The sequence below is a fragment of the Nematostella vectensis genome, chromosome 7 (assembly GCF_932526225.1).
Source record: "Nematostella vectensis chromosome 7, jaNemVect1.1, whole genome shotgun sequence".
Classification (NCBI taxonomy): Eukaryota; Metazoa; Cnidaria; class Anthozoa; order Actiniaria; family Edwardsiidae; genus Nematostella; species Nematostella vectensis.
The window spans coordinates 6,338,534-6,359,730 of NC_064040.1; the positions used below are offsets into that span (position 1 = coordinate 6,338,534).

General features: G+C 41.2%; 2 protein-coding genes and 1 long non-coding RNA gene across 5 annotated transcripts; 1 reads left to right on the forward strand and 2 right to left on the reverse strand.

Annotated features, from left to right (window-relative positions):
- Window positions 1–467: 467 nt before the first annotated feature.
- Window positions 468–4,507, reverse strand: LOC5520720 (protein FAM177A1). The gene is made up of 4 exons (XM_001640601.3): window positions 4,137–4,507; window positions 3,595–3,661; window positions 2,676–2,773; window positions 468–1,989 (listed from the first exon to the last, which is right to left on the reverse strand). The coding sequence occupies exons 1-4, from the start codon at window positions 4,446–4,448 to the stop codon at window positions 1,816–1,818; spliced, it is 651 nt and encodes a 216-aa protein (XP_001640651.1). The 5' UTR covers window positions 4,449–4,507; the 3' UTR covers window positions 468–1,815.
- Window positions 4,508–6,793: 2,286 nt separating this feature from the next.
- Window positions 6,794–20,249, reverse strand: LOC5520834 (C-type mannose receptor 2). Of its 3 annotated transcripts, none has more exons than XM_048730567.1 (8): window positions 20,024–20,249; window positions 11,193–11,600; window positions 10,987–11,028; window positions 10,303–10,713; window positions 9,803–9,897; window positions 8,988–9,155; window positions 7,266–7,560; window positions 6,794–7,032 (listed from the first exon to the last, which is right to left on the reverse strand). In XM_048730567.1, the coding sequence occupies exons 1-8, from the start codon at window positions 20,118–20,120 to the stop codon at window positions 6,944–6,946; spliced, it is 1,605 nt and encodes a 534-aa protein (XP_048586524.1). In that variant the 5' UTR covers window positions 20,121–20,249; the 3' UTR covers window positions 6,794–6,943. The 3 variants fall into 3 exon arrangements, with proteins under 3 accessions (XP_048586524.1, XP_048586525.1, XP_048586526.1); XM_048730568.1 differs by lacking the exon at window positions 20,024–20,249 and adding an exon at window positions 13,212–13,386; XM_048730569.1 differs by lacking the exon at window positions 20,024–20,249 and adding an exon at window positions 13,217–13,336.
- LOC125568386 lies at window positions 7,517–9,246 on the forward strand. Its single transcript, XR_007312320.1, has 2 exons — window positions 7,517–7,583; window positions 8,874–9,246. It is a non-coding gene; the product is annotated as an uncharacterized LOC125568386 (long non-coding RNA).
- Window positions 20,250–21,197: the final 948 nt, after the last annotated feature.

Genomic DNA, 21,197 nt, shown 5'->3' on the forward strand with positions numbered 1-21,197 from the left:
AGAGCAACCCCCTCCCTTACCCGAGTAAACAAGATCAACTCGCTCCCTCCCGTACCCGAGTATACAAGATCAACTCCCTCTCTTACCTGAGGAGGTACGATCAACTCCCTCCCTCCCTTACCCGAGGAGGTAAGATCAACTCCCTCCCTCCCTTACCCGAGGAGGTAAGATCAACTCCCTCCCTCCCTTACCCGAGGAGGTAAGAGCAACCCCCTCCCTCCCTTACCCGAGGATGTAAGATCAACTCCCTCCCTCCCTTAACCGAGGATGTAAGATCAACTCCCTCCCTCCCTTACCCGAGGATGTAAGATCAACTCCCTCCCTCCCTTACCCGAGTATACAAGATCAACTTCCTCCCTCCCTTACCTGAGCAGGTAAGATCAACTCCCTTTCTTACCTGAGGATGAAAGATCAACTCCCTTCTTACCCGAGGATAAAAGATCAACTGCCTCCCGAACAGTTAATGAAAATTCCTTGTTTTTCTTTTTTAATAAAAATTAGTGTTATTACTATACTATACTTTGGTGATAAAGCTTAAAGACTACCATGCGATAATTTGGTCAAACCAGGAAAAAATTAGACCAATGCGAGGACCCCAATTACTTCCTATTTATGTACAGTTTTGGCCATGTGGCTCAATGCAGCACAAAAATAAATTATCACAAATAGTTATTAACATACGATGTTGGGTAAACTTCACCTACTGTACATCAATTATTACTCCAAGATACTTGGCCCATTTATCTTCCCAACTAAAGGCATAAGCCTCACTAAAGTATTGTACAGCTGACCTTAAAAATGTCTTTCAACTAAAAAATACATTTCCAATGTCAAAAATGCCATGTGACTTGTGATACATCAGGTGAGGACTGCTCGCGAAGAATGAAGGTCACAATACGTAACAACAACAACAAAAGTGAATAACTGATAAGTTACATGACATTTCTAACAACATTGTGTGCCAGCGGTGCATCATGGGAAGTAGTACTGTATCAGAGAAATAAATGAACAGGAACAAAGTTAAAATGGTATGATTTACACCTCTGTAAAAACATAGAAAAAGGGTTAATGCTCAAACTGTCAGAAAAACAACAGTGCTTTGTTTTTGCAGAGGCTTATGTATCTTACCATTTAAACCTTGTGTTGATTTATTTCAAAGATTCTTCCATGCCTATGCAGCCAACTAATTACGGTATTCTAAAGCTTGTCTGTAATTTTTCTACTCATACCATATTAGCACAGATACCAGCCTAAGTGATAGTGCTGACCAAAAAAAGTAATCCTGCTTTTCTCCTCATAACTTGCAGCAGAAAGTAGAATGTGTGCTTACAGATAAATTAACTCTACTTGTTGGGCTGCAACCTTTACACTGCACGGGAAAGACTTACAAATGGTACTGTTAAACTCACATTCCGTGAGAAAGGCAATAAGCAATAAGGGAGATTAAACAGTAAGAGATGTTAGTGGAACAAAATATTATTTTGTTTTTGTTTGTGAGAATTCAAAGCCTCTTATAACTAACTTTAACTAACTTTAAAAAAAAATTGCTTTACCTGCATAACTTCATACTGAGGAGATTTTGTTGGATGAATTAAATTTTACAGTGATCCAGACTGAGTACACCACTAAAATGAATAACTCATTCTATTGGGCTTGTTATGTACAAAAACATGTATCATGTCAGTTGGACCAATGGACTGAATAGTCACCCCTCATTTCCATATAATCCTGGATTTAAAAGGGCCTCTCAGGTGGATTAAAATTAGCACAAAATGTACAACCTGTTAAATATGGCATTACTTGCTGTACCAGAACTCAGGAAGATTTGTTAGTGTCTGGCGCATTGTCTCTTTCTTGTGGGAGAGCTTCCTCTTTTGGCATGGTCAGCTTCTGTGACCCGTCCCCACCCTCTAGCCTGGCTAGTCTTTCGGCATTCATCTTCTCAACATATTCTCTCTCTCTCCTTTCTCTTTCTTTTTCTTCTTTTTCCTGAAAAGAAAGTATTTTGGTCAGAGAATCAGAGAGTTACATCCAAACAAAACAAACATGGAGTCGGCGAGACATTTGTAGGGAAATCTTTTTGGGGTGGTGAGAAAATCCTTGCAATGTTGGACCAAGATTTTTGTCAAAACTTTCTTTAAAACGCACTGTAAGGCAGAGATTTTGATGAGGGGGCACAATTGCACAATTGTCTTGTTGGCCTTGAAAGTATGCAAATATGCAAACAGTGTCTATATGTTTGGTTTTCATCCTGTAACTAATTTTATTCTAGAGATCTTTTTACACCGCTGCCAGTAATAAAAAAAAATGTGAAATATAAAACTGTAGAGCTTGTAATGTAATGTTTGAGTCCTCTATTTTGTTTTTGCCATTAGAATGTTTGTAGAGTGTGTGTTGTTTGAAGCCTGTTATTGATTTTAAAAAAAAAAGGCTGCTGACTTGATCACCCCATTTCGACCATGCATCTCAATGATTCACAAATTTTAAAGCAATTTTTTGCCATCAACTTTAGAATTTCTATGTTTAACAACATTGAACATGCACTTGACTATTTGTTAATAGAAATTAACACTTTGGAGAATGATCGGCCATGACATTGGCTTCACAATATGAATGAAATTGTAGAAGCTGAAAGTAAACCACTAACAGTAGCATTGGGCTGCCTGTGTGCATACCTGCTCTTTAAGCCTGTAGAACTCATCTATGACATACTGGTACTTGGGTGACGTGATGCCAAAGAAATATGCCAGTTTTTCCCCTAGATACTCTGCAACTACAGTTGAATATATACAGGAGGTCAGTGAGTGTGAACGTGGTTTGCATGTAGGTGTCAAAAGGAGATTTCTGAATTTCACCAAGCAGCACTTAAATAGCCCTAAACATGCTCAAAACTCCCTTGGAAATAATACACAACTACAAAATGTTGGATTGAAATTAATACAGCTTTCTGGACAAAATCTAGCATAATGTAACAACTACATATGTTCTCTCTAATAATAATGTAATTTATAGCCAAATTTGTTGTTGCCAACTTTGGCAAATCCAAAAATTATTGTCTTGTTTGGGAATAGCGCGTAGTCAATCAACCATCTAAACCCATCAATGGCTTTCATGTTTTCACTGTTGCGTCATAAACCATTTGACTGCGCACAGCAAGGGAATTGATTGGTCATGATGGTATGATTGACTACGCTCTATTCCCAGACAAGAAATGGATATGAATTCTGAGCAGTTGCCTAACAACAAATACTGTTTTTTATAAAACAGTCATTTGTATGGAGTTTGGGCTACCTGTGGTTGCATGTGTTGTTCAATAAATAGACGTGTTATGGAGCTCCAAAAATGAATATTTTTTTTATGAAAAAAATTTACTTTTCCATGCTGAAATACTCAATGCTAAAAGTTTTGAGAACTTTAATATAAAGCTGATACCAAACTTTAGACAATTTCCATAATTTATTGGATTGAGTTGATTTAATTCTAGATTTTATATTTAAATGTTCTATTCTTGGCTACAATAAAACAATAAATTAGATTTTAGAATGCAGAGCAGAAAAAGTAGCCCAAAATACAATTTTACAGGGATAAACCCACCTTTAAGAGCACCTGTGGAAACAGCGACTACATAATACCACAGCCATAATGGCCATGTGAGATCAGACTGAAAAAAATAATAATTTGTTAGTGTTGCAATCACAACAACTACACAAGAAGCAACAACAACAACTAAATCAAAAACAACTACAACAACATCAAACAACTACAACAAAAAACAGAAACAACCAACGAGAAGCCCAATTCTTAATGCCAGGGATTTCTTCCTCTGTATATTTTCTTCTTAAAAGTCTAGAAATGTTTATATCTCACATTCTTGGTTCGTGTTTACAAAATACGCGGCAAGGCAAAATAATACTTAGTGGTCAATTTACACAAGCAATTTACATAATCGATATACTTAGCGAATATGTTTCTCTCCATATAGTAAACTGCACTTTATATTTGTATATGTATGCAATATCCCAAAATTAAGCATAAGTACTTAGAAGTTTTTCGAAATGCAATTCAGAAAGAAGCAATAAATCCAATCTTAATCCGTCAAGCCATTTTTAAAAACATTCAGATTCAATCGTACTTACTGGGTTGGTATCATCTGGAACTAATGCTCTATCGTCCTCGTCGTCTGAGCTACTATCGGTGACTTCTTCTTTCTTTTTCTTCTTTTTCGTGAAGCGTTTTTTCCTCCGTTCGTCTGTGTGATATCCACTCGTATCGTCTTCGTCTTCCTCGTCAGCGTCAAAATTAATCGTCTCGAACTCGTGCTTGGTTCCAATAAACCCAACTTGAGGCGGCGAGGTAGTCCCTAAGTCTATGCTATCGTCCTCATCTTTATCTTTCTCGTCCGTTTTCGCGTCGTTTAGTTTAGTTTGTGGAGCTGTTGACTCCGCCATCTTTGTTTTGGGGTTGCGAGTGTCATGCGCACTGGATTCCCGCGGTCAACCCGCGCGTAGCGGGACAAGGGAGATGTCAAAGCACTACACTTTTTTATGAGAACGTCGAACTTTTAGTTGGGGCTAGGCGGTTCTTATTTTTGGGACATTTTAATGCTGAATATGTTCTTAACGATGTTCTTAGACTTTAGTGTATATAAGAATACGATATCCAATGAATTATTAGGAAGAGAATTACACTAAATTAATGACCAATAGCAATAGGTTCTGTTACTATGAATACAATTTGATTCTTCATTTTAGAACGCATCAGAACTAATCAGGAATATGGACTTGGCCGAACAACTGAGGACGGGGGTGATCAAAAGGGAGCAAGAGTGAGCAAGGAATATCGAATTGTAATTGGCAGACAGTTAGAAAAAAAAAAAAATTAGAGGACATGATCGAGAATCGAACCTTGTCCAGATCAGGTGAATGAGAAAAAATAGACCATACTTCCAGACATGCGCTGAAACACCGTATGGCAGCATAAAGCTTTACGGCTAAGCTGAAGATTTCGGCCCCAGCACCGCTATCTAGCAAACTGTACAACACAAAGGAACCTGAGGTACCCGCGCATTAATGGGGAGGCAATAACCAGGATCCCAGCCCTGTCTTATTCGGTTACGCCACGCACAGCTCGCTGAGATGTACACAGAAAAATATCGGGGTCTTTTTCAATCTTGCGTCTCTTGGGAATAGGTGTGTTGCTATAGTAATGTAGCGATGTCGCCATCATGTATATAGCACACTACGACCTAGGTCTACATTGCTGCCTTCAGAGCTCTTTAGGGGCTTAAGCCTTTGTACCCCTTTGCTCAGTCGCGCACGTGCATATGGCATTTTTTGTGCCCAGAACAACAAAAGCTACATTGAAATGCACGCAATATAAGATATTTTGTGTTCTTTAGGTTTTAGAAAATACTGCTACTCTCATTTTCTTTTAGGAGCATTTCAGATTTTAGTATTCATATTTTCCCTTGGCACAGGCATCTGGTGTGGGGGGTGTCAAACCTAAATATAGCGTCCAAACATCATAAATCGATTTGAAGTGTAGAGCCACACACGCTGTAACGAGGCACTTTGTAATAAAAGAGCAGATGCACTCTGTAATAAAATCTGAAGCACCCAAGGATTTGCATCGTAGTATTTGTTAATAAATGGTTTTACAGACAGCTTCGTCACCCTTGCTATTATTGTTCACAATGCAGAACACGTTAAATGTTACCAGTTCTGAAATTCAATTGTGATTTCCTTCCAGAATCGCAAAATCTGGCGCTTTAAAAATAGAATATACCCAAAATCTAGGGAAGACCTTTCTAAAAATGAGGCTTTTCTTAAAATGGAATGTTTATTACAAAAGTGTGTCAGTTTTTATTACATTACGTTCTCCATTTTTTCGGTCAAGTCCGTATATTCCTTGCTCATCCTCGCTCATCCCTTTTCAGATATCATAATTTGTATTCAACCACTACAGATATAACGTTTACTATTATAATTCAATATTGGTAATAAGATAAAGGAACTCCCGAGAGCAATGAAGAATTCTAAAGGAACAAAGTTAATTACCGTGCACAGGCTCACCGTTTTAACCCGGGTGTACCAAAACAACAGCTTGCTAACCTATACTCCTGGGAGTAAGAGTAAAAAACGCAAACCCGTTACTATTCCAGGCAGCATACGTTTTCTATGGGTGATGGGGTTTTCCCCAGAAAATTTTAAAATTCCCGACTTTTAGGAGGCTTGGAAATTGGTATGAATATATGTTAAAAAATAGACCCTCCACTTAGCCCTGGACTACTCCCGGGTCAAAGTAATTATACTCAACCAAATTACACTGACTTTTTTTTTTATTTACACATATTTGGAAATATAAGGTACATGTTAAGTGTATAGTTTGCTGTCGTTCATGTGATAATAACGTGGTAATCGCGAAAAAACAGTATGAGAAAGGTATAAAAAGACATGCAAATAGGGGACATTTGCCACCGAATCATATATACAATCCAGAAAACAATATAAAATAGTTTGATAAACGAATACCTCAAACGACTCTGTTTAATCCGTTTATAAGTTTTCCGTTCCATTTCCTTCTTTTTTAAAGAATGAAAAAATCCTCGCTTCTTATAATCCAGTTCAGTTGTTACCACCATCGCCATCGCCATCGCCATCGCCATCGCCATCGCCATCGCCATCGCCATCGCCATCGCCATCGCCATCGCCATCGCCATCGCCATCGCCATCGCCATCGCCATCGCCATCGCCATCGCCATCGCCATCGCCATCGCCATCGCCATCGCCATCGCCATCGCCATCGCCATCGCCATCGCCATCGCCATCGCCATCGCCATCGCCATCGCCATCGCCATCGCCATCGCCATCGCCATCGCCATCGCCATCGCCATCGCCATCGCCATCGCCATCGTATCACTCAGTATCACTCTTCAAAGCACACATCATCCACGACGTTGTCTCGCTTGTTCATCTTCTTTTCGGTACCGTTCCTCAAGTTCCTTCAGTTTCCGTTTCTCTTCCGCGATTATTTCTGTAGAGAGATTAAACGTATGCCCTGTCACCAATCAAGTGGCAGGAGGGGGGGGGGGGTGGGGGGGGGTGGGGAGGGCATGGTGTAAAGACATTCATTTTTCACAAGCTTGTGGGGAAGGAGTGCGTGACACTGAGAGCGGCAGCTAGGGAGACTACGCTCTTACTTGTACTGCGCCACTGAAAAGGGAGGGAGAGAGGGAGGGGGGAGGGGCTATCGCCATCGATACTCACGGTCACATATCCTCTCCCTTAGATCATATATCTTTGTCCGTAATTCTCCGTAGGAAGCGACCGTCAGTACGTCATCTGGTGAAGAGGCCATTGAGGTCAATTCCTTCATGTCTATCCCCCTGCCGATACCGAACGCTACCATGTTTACATTGATCGCCCGCAGTTTCTCCGCAGCGGTGGCTACCCACTTTGGTCGCTTGGATTTCCCATCAGTCATCAGGATCGCTACTTTCGGTACGAGTTCCCGTGAACCTCCTTTCTCGGTGAAGACTTTCGTTCGCGCAAGGTCCAGCGCCTAAATGAAGATAAAACCATAAGGTGATGAGTGTATAATGATGCGTATAGCATGGTTTAACCATAAGGTGATGAGTTTTTAATGATGCTTATAGCAAGGTTTAACCATAAGGTGATGAGTGTATAATGATGCTTATAGCAAGGTTTAACCATAAGATGATGAGTGTATAATGATGCTTATAGCAAGGTTTAACCATAAGATGATGAGTGTATAATGATGCTTATAGCAAGGTTTAACCATAAGGTGATGAGTGTATAATGATGCTTATAGCAAGGTTTAACCATAAGATGATGAGTGTATAATGATGCTTATAGCAAGGTTTAACCATAAGATGATGAGTGTATAATGATGCTTATAGCAAGGTTTAACCATAAGGTGATGAGTGTATAATGATACTTATAGCAAGGTTTAACCATAAGATGATAAGTGTATAATGATACTTATAGCAAGGTTTAACCATAAGATGATGAGTGTATAATGATGCTTATAGCAAGGTTTAACCATAAGATGATGAGTGTATAATGATGCTTATAGCAAGGTTTAACCATAAGGTGATGAGTGTATAATGATGCTTATAGCAAGGTTTAACCATAAGATGATGAGTGTATAATGATGCTTATAGCAAGGTTTAACCATAAGATGATGAGTGTATAATGATGCTTATAGCAAGGTTTAACCATAAGATGATGAGTGTATAATGATACTTATAGCAAGGTTTAACCATAAGGTGATGAGTGTATAATGATGCTTATAGCAAGGTTTAACCATAAGATGATGAGTGTATAATGATGCTTATAGCAAGGTTTAGCCATAAGGTGATGAGTGTGTAATGATGCTTATAGCAAGGTTTAACCATAAGATGATGAGTATATAATGATACTTATAGAAAGGTTTAACCATTAGATGATGAGTGTATAATGATGCGTATAGCAAGGTTTAACCATAAGGTGATGAGTTTTTAATGATGCTTATAGCAAGGTTTAACCATAAGATGATGAGTGTATAATGATGCTTATAGCAATGTTTTCTCTTTTCCTCTTCAAGGAAGGACTAGAAATTCAGAAAGCAAGAGGACCAGGTGCTAAACTTGAAAGATTTTCCCTCTTTTATCATCTATAGGCGTTTCTCTTGAATTTATTTTTTCTAGGTTAAAAAGCAAGTGAATAGAAACTTCTAGGATACGCAACAATTGCATAGCTTGGGGTGGGGGAGGGGGGTAAGAGGGGGGGGGGGCACCCCAACCCTTCCTTGAGCCGCCAAAAAGTTGCGTTTTGCGAGATTGGTCGAAAATGAAATAGTTATTTTTTTGCAAGATTGGTCAACATAAATGAGTCGTATTCTCAAGATGGGTCGACATAAAGGAGTCATTGTCGTTGTATGTGCACGCATAATTCATGTGTGTAGCTCTGCTGACATATGATACTCACCTGCTCAGTCTTGGTGTGCCCTTGGACGAACACCATCTTGAATATTGCGTTCTTGATAGCTTTTGGTGAGCGGTAGGTGTTTAGTGAGAAGATAACGTCAGCGAAGTCTGAGTACCGGATCAGGCCGACCCGAGTGCTATTGTTAGTGACGTTGAACCCACGGATGACCTAGAGGGGGTGGGGAAGGACAAATATTTTATATAACGATAAAAAGATCTGTAAGATAGCATGCATATGCAGCCCAAACCAGAGAGAAAAAGAAGAAGAAGAAGAAGAAGCAAAAACGATTCACATTCGGTGAGGATTAGTCTACACCCTTTTATAACAATAATTACAATAACACTAATTACTAATGTTCTCTTTCAACATTTTTAATTCTTCAGTGACATTTGAAAGAATAAAATATAGAGGTTTCAATGTACGTTACTTACCTAACACATCAATTGTTTGGCACCTTCATATAACGGAGACAATGTTCGGTCCCAAGTGGTGTGTGTTATATCGAGGTTTCACTGTACGTTACTTACCTAACACATAAATTGTTTGGCACCTTCATATAACGGACACGATGTTCGGTCCCAAGTGGTGTTTGTTATATAGAGGTTTCACTTTACATTACTTACCTAACACATAAATTGTTTGGCACCTTTATATAACGGACACGATGTTGGGTCCCAAGTGGTTTTTGTTATATAGAAGTTTCACTGTACATTACTTACCTAACACATCAATTGTTTGGCACCTTCATATATCGGACACATTGTCCGGTCCCAAGTGGTGTGTGTTATATAGAGGTTTCACTGTACGTTACTTACCCTCCACATAAACTGCTTGGCTTGGAGGAAGCCTTCCTCGCGAACACTTCCCGACGCATCTACTATGAATACCAAGTCTAGCTTACCGGAACACACTGCAAACATGAGAACAGTTAACGGTGAGTCTAGGTATGTGAATAAACAGGCATGAAGGTCAGCGGTGACTTTTTCTATTCTCACTGTTTGCGATGCGCGCATGAAACCGAGGTCAGGTGGTAAAAAAATGTAAACAAACAAAATGGCGTCGGGAAAATCAGATGGCCATCCGTGCGTCGCAAAGAGTTGTGGGAAGTAATGGGATAGGGAATAAAAGGAAGGAATAATACACCAAGAAGTGTATCGTCTATGCCAGTGCCCACTGGCGTGTTTATCAGGGATTGAAAAATGAGCCCACTTGTTTTTGACCTTTATGAAGTGATTACAACATACAATCTCAACTTAATGCCAGATTTCCAAACACTGTGTTCTGCTACAACACGTATCCAACAAACGAAACTCACTTTTCGCTTTACAGATGAATGGCTTCTTCAGGATACAGTTCTCATCGGACCAAGTCCCCCAGTGGGGGTTCGTATGAATCGTAACACAGGCTTCCCTCTCTCTCTTTGGCTTGGCGGAGTAGCTTGTAGGCTCACCACTCAGCCATTTTGTGTACTTCATAGGTTTTTTATCCATCCATCTAAACCGCCCAACCTGGAACATATCCGTAGCCCCGATCCAGAATCCCCTTAATCCAATAACCTGGCGAATTTGCTTGATCCTCTCTGTGATGAATTCGCTTTCTTCTGGATCCACTATCGAGAGCAAGTGTCCGAACTCGGCTTCCTTGCAGTACAGCTCAGCCTCGGACCATGTCATGGTGTCGTATGGAAGAGGCACGAACTTGTAAATATGAAAGTTCCATTCCCATTCTGTTGAGATAGAATGTTGTGAATTTCTAATACGTCAGAGGTTAACATTGAGGAGCTAACCGTGCATGTGGCCTCCATTTAAAGAATGCCATTCAGCCACACATTCGTAACTGTTTCTCGCTGACGGAAATGGATGCTTTGTGTGAATGAAGTGAACAATTGAGGTGTGTATTTTTAGATAACGTTAAAAAATGATCTAACAAAATAGTCTGTTATCAAGGGTAGCTGCAATTAAGCCTTGTAAAGCTTGCAACACTCTTCTTGTTTACTTACTAAATCCAAATCTTTTAAGGTCCCTCAGTTTATTTGGAGTATCTATAAATAAAAAAGGAACAGGAGATAAGCCAAATATTTGTTTAACAGTCAATACAGTAGCAAATGTGCAAATGAAAGTGGTGATAAAAGAAATGGTTAAGATGGCGCCAATAAAAATACTGTTAATAACAAAAAGAGCACATCATAGCGGTAATCACATATACCTTTAGACTTGCAGATGTATCCATAACTATTAAAGCAATCATTATCACTCCATGTAGACTGTCGGGGCGCGTGTTCCATAGCAACACAATACTCGTGAGGTGTTCGGGGTCTATTCGGCTCACCCTCGGCCCACGGCGCCAGACGATTTTGAAACGGAGCACTACCGATAAACTGATATACTCCTCTAATATTCCTATCATTCGCGCCAATCCAGAACCGACCAATGGGAGCCATTTCCTTGGTGAGGTTCGTAAGAAGTTTGTTCATCCATTGCACCTCGTTTTTATTATCAAATGAGATAAGATGCCCGTTTTCTTCCTCGATGCAGATTTCTTCGGCCTCAAACCAGGAACGTTTGTCGTGCCTCTGTAAGACGATTTTGTAGACGTTGTCATTGTGCTCAAACACTGAAAAAAAAAAAAGAGTTCATACGCTTATTAAACTTTCTCTCGCCATTTTATTAGAGAGAGAAAGCTCACATCAAATCGCTCTCCAATGGGAGGAGTAGCGATGGGTACCTCCAAATTTCGAAAGTCTCGCAAACATTTCGGGTTCTAGGAGCCTGTATTTTTTTCCACGGTCTCGGAGTCTCTGATTTCTGTAAAACGCGATCCGTTTGATGTTGTCACCATGGGTTTCCGGGTTTCTTTTTCATAGTGTAGCAAGAATGTATTGTAACTCTACTTACTATATTTTCAACTGATGTTTATGATATACCTAGCAAGTTATCCGAAAACAAGCTAAAAAGCTCGGGCTCGGATCCCGAAATTTGACAAAAGTCTCGGGCTCGGATTCTAAAACACGGGTCTCGGCGCCTCAGCAAGTCTTAGATTTACCCATCGCTACCCCTAATGGGGTCTGGAACGCCTGTAGAGACATACATATCGACAATGGCTGTGTTGTTGAGAGTGGAGCATGCCTCCAGGGCGCTGTCTTAGCCCACACATCCTCTCACATAGCCAACCGCAGACGAGTCTCGGTTACAGCCACCAATACCGCACATACAAATCAATTCTCGCGCCTAAATACTGTAAATAATACTCTGTCTGTTGGGAAGATTCTCACATTACATTTGACTCGAGATAATTTGAATTTTCACGCTGACTCGAACAAAAAGAAAATCTCCCTGTAATTTGGCCTCATAAATTTTGTTATTTTTACACCCAGCTCCAACTAGATTGAAGTCTGCTAAAAGCCATTTTGTCCTCCCTTTAAAATCGGCGAAGGGGAGATAAGACGACTACATGGGCAAGCTTAAATAATCGCCAAATAATTTCTCTGTCACTTATCCCCCCCCCCCCCCGATAATTTGAAACACCTGGAAAACGCGAGACGAGTGACCAACAGCAGTCGTTTCAAGTGTTTTCAACTAATTTTGTTTTATACAATAAATTTTTCAAGTATGACTCATATCTTCATACCTTATTTTTGTAGCATTGACACAAAATGACTAAAAAAGTACAAATGTTAACCCTTTTTCAAAGAGAACAAGTGCCAACAATAATCCGATAACTCGAGTTATCAAAGGTTAATTAACAAAAGTATATAAAAACACATCTCAAGAAAACTATAGTAACATCCAAGGCGATCATATGAATGAACAGGCTAGCGCATGGCTATCGTTTACACCAAATGTCTATGCGTTTTTGTACCATCAGTATCTTATAACACTATTCAAACGTCTAGGGGTTAGAACCCGTGAGGGGATTTAATGAAGAGTTAGCTCAGGTGAGAAGAGCTAATATAGAAATCTGCGTCAATTGCCAATAAGAATAAGAATATTATCTTCTATAGTGAAGTAGTTTAGGTGGTATTGTGGGCAATAAATGTATATTGCGAAAATTTAACTCATTTTAAGGGCAATATCATGGAAAATTCAACCAAAACTAAAATAAAAGATTTGTGATCATGAATTCTGCAAAATAACTCTGAAGGAAATCACTAGAAGCCTTAGGGAAACAAGCTCAATCGCGCGATTTTTGGCATACTGACACCATTGTGTACATTTTGTGACTTACCGTACCCCGCAGCATTTACTTCCAAATTCTGCTCAGACCGACACAAACCAAAGCTAGCAATAATCACCCAGAAAAACGCCGTCTTCATGTTTACAATGTATATCTTAGAGCAGTCTGACCGCGAAGCATCTAAGCGCTGTAATATGTACCATGTCTAATGAGGTCTGGATAATGTTAAGGGAGGGGCGATTAGCATGGCTTTTACTAATAAAGGGCGCGCGACAGAAGGGAAAATACTACCTATAATTGTAAAAGTTTAAGAAAGCCAATATAAATAAAGGCTAAGGAAACAATACGTTTGCAAATCAGTGCAAATCATTTGTAAAATGATTTGTAAATCTGTGCAAATCATTTGTAAAATGATTTGCAGATCTGTGCAAATCATTTTACATTATTGATGAACATTATTTTTTGATAGACATTTCTTCAGGTATCACCCAAAATCACTGCTTGAGAAAAAGCAATGTTGTTATAAGAGTGTCGTCGCTTTACGAATATAACCGAAGGTGTTTTCACCATGTCGCCTTTTACTTTGAAGTGGAGTGACCTTATGTCAAATACTACGCTAAAATATAAGGAGTAACCAGGGCGGAATGATTCTTACTTGAAGTGAATGACTTTGCTACGCACGTATGGTCATAGTGATATACTAATTGAACCCGAAGCTGTAATCATAACGCGTTTAAAAAAACTACAAATGCTAGCACGATATGTAAGTATACTATGCAGGCCTTTGCTCATCAACGGTTGGAGTAGACATTCTTGTGCGAGGCTCGTTCCTTTGCGTGCCGACGTTTAAGCCGTTTATGCTCACGACAGAAATGAGTCACGCGCAATCCAGAACATTCTCTTGGCTAAATCCTTAGCGACATTTTAAAAGATATGTATTTCCCCACCTCAATAGTGTCTGCAACTAGTGCACAAGTTGAAAAAAGGATGATTTCCAGGTTCTGATTAGTAAGAAAGCTGATTTAAGGCGTCAAACGAAATGTAACAAGGAAGATGACAGAATCGTTGCCTGATATTTTAGACACCTATTTTGAGGCAACACAAATCCTTATCCCCATTCACATTCACATATTCTCATCTAACCTGTATTTGACTAAAGCACAAGGCTACCAATTGCATTTATTGACTATTCCCGGGAAAAATGCCAAATACCAATCGCTCATTTATGCAATCTCTTTCTGTGTCTAATCATAACTCATTAATAGGCTAACCGCAAAGGAACAGCACTTGAGCAAGAGATTACTGACAGCCTTGATATTCTACGGGATATCTATCGGCCAGTAAAGATAGACAAGCCACGAAATGCGAGTAAGTGTAAAATACTTTTAGGCAATTGTGTGCAGATGGCAAAGTTTGACCACGTGACCCCCATTCATCTGGCAAACAATCCACCGCCCGCTCCATCCACCAATCCCATAACCCATCGCGCCAATTCTAGCAGTCCTTGATTTGTAAGAAGACAGTTTTTTAGGGCCAAGAGAGCTTGTGCGGTAGAAAAGCATCACCGTGAGTGTAGCGCTTGACCGTATCACGTGACTGTAGCGCTTGATCGTATCACGTGACAGTAGCGCTTAACTGTATCACGTGACTGTAGCGCTTGACTATATCACGTGACTGTAGCGCTTGACCGTATCACGTGATTGTAGCGCATGGCTGTAACAAATGGCTGTAGTGCTTGAATGCATCACGTGATTAGGTGACTGACGTGATCGCATCGCTACCGCGTGACTCGTGGCTGTCACACTTGACTAGATTGCGTGACTGTGCTGGGTGATTGTAGCGCGAATCACGTGACTGCATTGTATGACTGTATCGCGTGACTATATCGCTTGACTGCTTTGCGTGAGTGCATCGCGTGATTGTGTTGGGCGACAGTGGTGCGTAATCGCGTGACCGTATTAGATGACTACATCGCGTGACTGCCTCGTGTGTCTGTAGCGCTTGAATGTATCACGTGACTGTGTCGTGTGCGACTACTTCGCGTGATTGCATCAGATCCAAGAGGATTTGACTCCCGGATATCCGGCTGTAGCATACCGCCAGGCAGTGCAAAGTGAAAGTAGTAAAATAAAAGTCTAATAGTCTGAGTGAAAGTAGTAAAATTCCTCCCAGAACCTTTAGCAAGCTTTTAATAGTAAAATGCAGTGGAAGGTAGTAAGTTATCGTAACTTTCCTTCTAAGGTCATAAAAGTAATTATCGAAGTATATTAAGTGCACCGCAACACGTTTGAGCGAGGCGCTTATTCGGGATAGGCGCTTATTCGTGTTTTCCTCTTAGGCGAGGCGCTTATTCGGGGGAGGCGTTTTTTCGAGCAATTACTGTAAGACACATAAGTCGAGTTCACCAGATGTCTCTGCTGGGGGTTGGAACTTTAAGTAATCAGGAGGCCTTTAGACAAAAGCACACAACGAGCCCCCTCCCCCCCATCAAGAAACATGTTAAAATATTTCGTCCATTGAATATGTTCTGAAGCCGAAAATGCCCATTTTAATAATTGCTGGGAAAAAGTTATCTGTTCATTTTCCCAGGAGGGACCATTCTTTTTTTTTCCTCCAGCCAGCAGTGGTTAGGAATTTAATTCCCAGCCAGCAAGGGTAAGGCAGTTAAGCACATGAATAATTGCCCGTATAACGAATCGAGACGATTTTCCCCCCAAGCATACGCTCCAGCGCCCCCAAAAATATTCCCAGGACAACTAGTTCGACTCCACAAATTTGCCAGCAGAACCATTCGGGACGGTTTTTTTCCCCAGCAACCGAGGGCACTAACATCTTCACAGCCAGCAAAAAAACGGGCTGTGGACAGATATTTTGCGGAACATGGGAACAGATCCGTTTTGTGCCCTTGTTGAGATACGTGATGATAGTGATATGATGTGATGATGACACATCAAACAATCTTTTACTGTAATCAAGTGTTATATTTTTAAAGCGTACATTCCTGTGCAGAGCTTTTTGCGGAGAAAAAAAATCGAGCGACACGGAAAGCTCTACGCAGAAGGGTAGTTAATGAATCCTTCGGTGATCCCTTGGCACCTCCCCCACTTCCTAGCCACCCTACACCTCCCTCCTATTCTCTCCACCTCATAGATATCATCCCTATCCTATCCATCATAATTTAATCCCATCCCCCTACCAAACCAACCACACCCCACCCTATCCCAACAACCCAATTAGACTTTGTCCAGCAACCCCACCCTCACCCATTCCACAACTCCTACCTACACCAAGGCTTCCCACCCTCTTTTAGCCAACCCTTGTTGCTACCTTATCCTTATCTGTGCAATCCCTTCTCCATGTTGTACCTCCCCTTATTAACATGCAATGTCTGCCTTCAACAAGCCAACCAACACCCTTACCCTTACTCCACCCGCCTCTCTCTCACCCCAACACCTACTCTCCCTTACAACCACACCATACCCCACCCCACCCTGTCCCAACAACCCAACTAAACTATGTCCAGCAACACCACCCTCCCCCACCCCACAACTCCTACCTGCACCCAGTCTACCCAACTCAAGCCTCCAAAACTCTGCGCGAAGCATCCTGAGAGAATGGCGAACCTTACCATCCCGTATGCGCAGCAATAACCCTGCGCGTAGCACCCCGGGCGAAGACTGGACCGAGCCAGTTCAAATACGCAGTAACAACCCTGCGCGAAGCATCCTGGGAGAAGGGCGAACCTTACCATCTCACACGCGAAGCAACAACCCTGCGAGTAGTATCCTGGGCGAAGACTGAACCGAAGCAAGTACCGTGCGCAGTAACAACCCTGCGCGAAGCATCCTGGGAGAAGGGCGAACCTTACCATTCCACTCTTGTCAACTTTGTCCACCCCAGCGACAACTATACGCCATGGTAAGAACAACTGCATCACTATCCCGTACACTCCTTATACTCCAACTCCACTCACCGTAGCATTATCCCCACAATGACCCTCCCGCCCTCACTCCTGCCACCTACCTCTACCCGTATCACAACCATTATCCCCCTTTTATGTCCCCATTCTCCCCAGGTGCCATGGTACGAATACCCACTTTTAACCAAAAAAAAAATGTGTTAGTCGATAATTTCCACGTAAAATTGCAGACATTCCTGTTTACTACGATTTTACCTGCCGTCATTTTCAAACGTGGCCTGGACCTAACTGGACCTAATGACTATCACGTGACTATCACTGATTTCGCGCGTCGGTCCCAGGCTCCTTCCAGAAAAATGACATCAATCTATTGATATGTAGCAATGAGATAATGTTTATTATAAGGGGGATGACATCAACGGTGATAATGTGATTCTATAAATAATTGAGACGATGACTGCTAGGAAATTGTTTTTGTTATTGGCAATTATATGATATGTTGTTGATTTTGATAATGATGAAAACATGATCATGATGATAATATTACGATTAAGCTGCTGATGGTAATGGTAATGGTCAAGATGATGATCAAGTAATAAATGATGATGATGATGATGATGGTGATGATAATGATGATGGCGGTTATGGTGATAGTTATCTTGATGACAACTGACATTTGACTATGGGGATGATGATGATGATGGTGGTGGTTGTGGTGGTGGTGGTGGTGGTGGTGGTGGTGATGGTGATGGTGATGGTGATGGTGATGGTGATGGTGATGGTGATGGTGATGGTGATGGTGATGGTGATGGTGATGGTGATGGTGATGGTGATGGTGATGGTGATGGTGATGGTGATGGTGATGGTGATGGTGATGGTGATGGTGATGGTGATGGTGATGGTGATGGTGATGGTGATGGTGATGGTTGTGGTGGTGGTGGTGATGGTGATGGTGGTGGTGGTGGTGGTGGTGGTAGTGATGATGGTGGTGGTGGTGGTGGTGGTGGTGGTGGTGGTGGTGGTGGTGATAGTGATGGTGATGATTGTGGTGATGGTGATGGTGATGGTTGTGGTGGTGGTGGTGATGGTGACGGTGATGTTTGTGGTGGTGGTGGTGATGGTGATGGTGATGGTGGTGGTGGTGGTGATAGTGATGTTGATTATAATGACGATGATTGTGATGTTAAGGTTAATAACAATGATGATGACAGCGGCATTGCCAGGATTTCTAACAGGAGGGTGCCCTAAAGGCCCTTTCAAGGCATTTTCACCTGTACTTTAGATAAGATCTCTAATACATTTACTGTATTTTGGCCGCTAGAAGGGGGGGACACACCCTAGGCCACCCCAGTGTCTACACACCTGGATGATAATAATCATGATGGTGATGACGATGATAATGATGCTTATTCATGTTAGTGAAACATGGAACAAAAACACGAACCCTACGTCACACACACAAATTACGTCTTCTCTCTTACGAAAACTCAACACAATCAAGTTTTATTGGTATTGCGTGCATGTACCCGGCGAGGGACGGTACGCACGGAATCACGGCTAGACAGGAAAACACTTTTTTATCTGTTTATGGCGACAGCTTAATGTGAATGCCAACACTGTTGACAAATTCCTCGTTGCATACATACAAGTCTTGACAAATTCCTCGTTGCATACATACAAGTCTTGAAAGACTTGCTGCAGCTCTTGTTAGATATTTTATAGGTTTGAAACATTTTAAGAAAACGAAGAATTAAGAGATTTTAAGTTTTTTTCAGACCATCTCTCTAATATAAAGCGATCACTTCGTAGAACTAGATACATACACAATGCATCATAACCGAACTATTGTAAGGAAAATAAACTCAGCTTGTAAGAGACAGAAAATTCAGTAGAGCAGCTGTTGGCAATGCTTCTTTTGGATATCACTCTTGCGCTGGTCGGCCTAAGTGTGAAAGGGTCATATTCGCTTTTAGCACTTTGCCGATGCTAAATGGCGTCGAAAGCTCAATACTATATATGCTAACGCGTTAAAAGTACCGCGTTCTCTAGTGATATTTGCACGTCATTTTTGAAAATATAATAACACCTTTAACTTTTGGTTATCCTGTTGTCACTATTCGTCAATCTTTGTAATGACTTGATCGCGTACTATTCTTTAAAGACTACTCCAATCAAATTAATAGATCGTAATTAATAAATGATGCATTCCCATCCTCCAGCCTAACAGACTCTTTCTTTGTGGCTGAGGAAAGGGGCGGGGTGTGGGAATCACGGGTTTTAAGCTCAAATCACGTCATTTTCTTTCACATTTCGGTGTCTTTCAACTGCTTTTTCGGTTTCAATATGACTGCCGTTCGCCCAAATCTTATCATACTTTAAAGATCATTATTCCCTTTGCAGGCTTTTGATCTATTGTTATTATATTCTGGGCCCATACCATATTTCAACTCTGGCCTTTTGGTGTGGTATTCCTCACCAAACCTCTCTCCCCGCGTTTTAGAGAAGATTTCCTGCGCTAACAATTCAAAATCCCTCTTCTCTACCTACGAAAGGTTATCGGCAATACTTCTCATTTCGTACTTCATTGGTTGTTTTTTTTAAACTCTACAAAAGTGTTTTGTTTTTCAACCATATTTCCTCCGTATGTGAAAAACTTTAACATTTTTGACATTCTCTCCTTACAACAAAGTAAGAAATTCGCTCTTTCTTGTACACAAAGCCAACTACATTTAAAGCAACTACCCTAGCTGTTGTCGATATATATCGCCTCGCATGGTACACAAATAAAATACTTGACGTGCATCTTTGGACTGTGTTTTGGTCATTATCTAGAAACACTTACGTATTAGCCTGACTAGAAGCACGCAAAGAAAAGTCTATCACTCTTGTACGCTAAATATCAAACACTTCGCACGCATTGTGAAAACCACTTACGATCACTTACCGGTTCCCGGTGGTTTCGCTCCTGCCACAGGCTGCGAGGATATAAAGCACAGAATTATCGCAAGGCGCCAAGAGAGTTGCCGCAGTACGTCAAACATCTTTTATACAAATGAGATTTTCGCTCGCACTACGCGCTTTTATAACCCCAGGGAAGGATATACGTCTCATGACCTACGATAGATCGGTGCGAGTATTAAGCGAGTTTGTGGTAACCCTATATCTCCTTGTGCGTATTTTACTAATCCAAACGCGGTGCTAGCAAATTTAACTCACATACGCAAAATTAACATGTCCTTTGTCACAAACGTTCACTAGACGCGATGATGCTTTGCCAGAAATGTGTCTATTGATTGCTTCATCATAAATATAGTATTTTTTTGCCAAAGGAGACAGAGTTTGCACCTAGAATCGACGGAGAAAAAAAAAATGCCTCTCCCTAATCCAATAAGGTCTCGACTGTGATTTACTCCGTCTAGAAATATTTCTCAATCAGCTTAAGGCTGCATTACGTACTCAGATCTATTGGCCTATTAAAATAGATTAAAAATAGATAATTGGCGAGGTGCGTTACTAAGAGGTTTCTAGAAATATGGACGATATAAGAAAAACATGTAAACTTGAGAGTATGTTTTATAACCACCCTTTGTTCGAGGGCTTTGGTATCACTCGCGTGATTCATTTCTTTTCTTTTTTTCCCTTGTGTTGTTCCAGAAAATATCCATACCCCCCCCCCCCCCCTTCCCATGGAGGGGATTGGAAATTCCGGGTGGGTGGGGGGTCAAACGCCCAGGAGGGAAGGGGGGGGGGGGGGTAGTAAAATGCTCTTTTTCCTTAACAGTTACTGTATTTATTTTTTTCCAGGGGGTTGGAAATTCCAGAGGGGTGGGGTGGGGGGGGGGGTCATACCTCCGACCCCCTCCATTGGGGGGCTATAGATATTTTCTGGAACTACACCTTCTTCTTTTGGAGAGGTGTGGGGGTGGGGGGAATGCAGGAGCTCGAGACCTTGGGACAACAGATAACAAAAAATGTCTTTCTGGGGAAATGGGGGGTGGGGGGGGGGGGTGTGACATCTTTATAAAATGATCTATTTCTTTTCAAAATAAAATGATGCATTGCGTTCGTAGAACTGCTAGCATATCAATATTTGGGTGACCTTAAATCTCGCTCGGCCA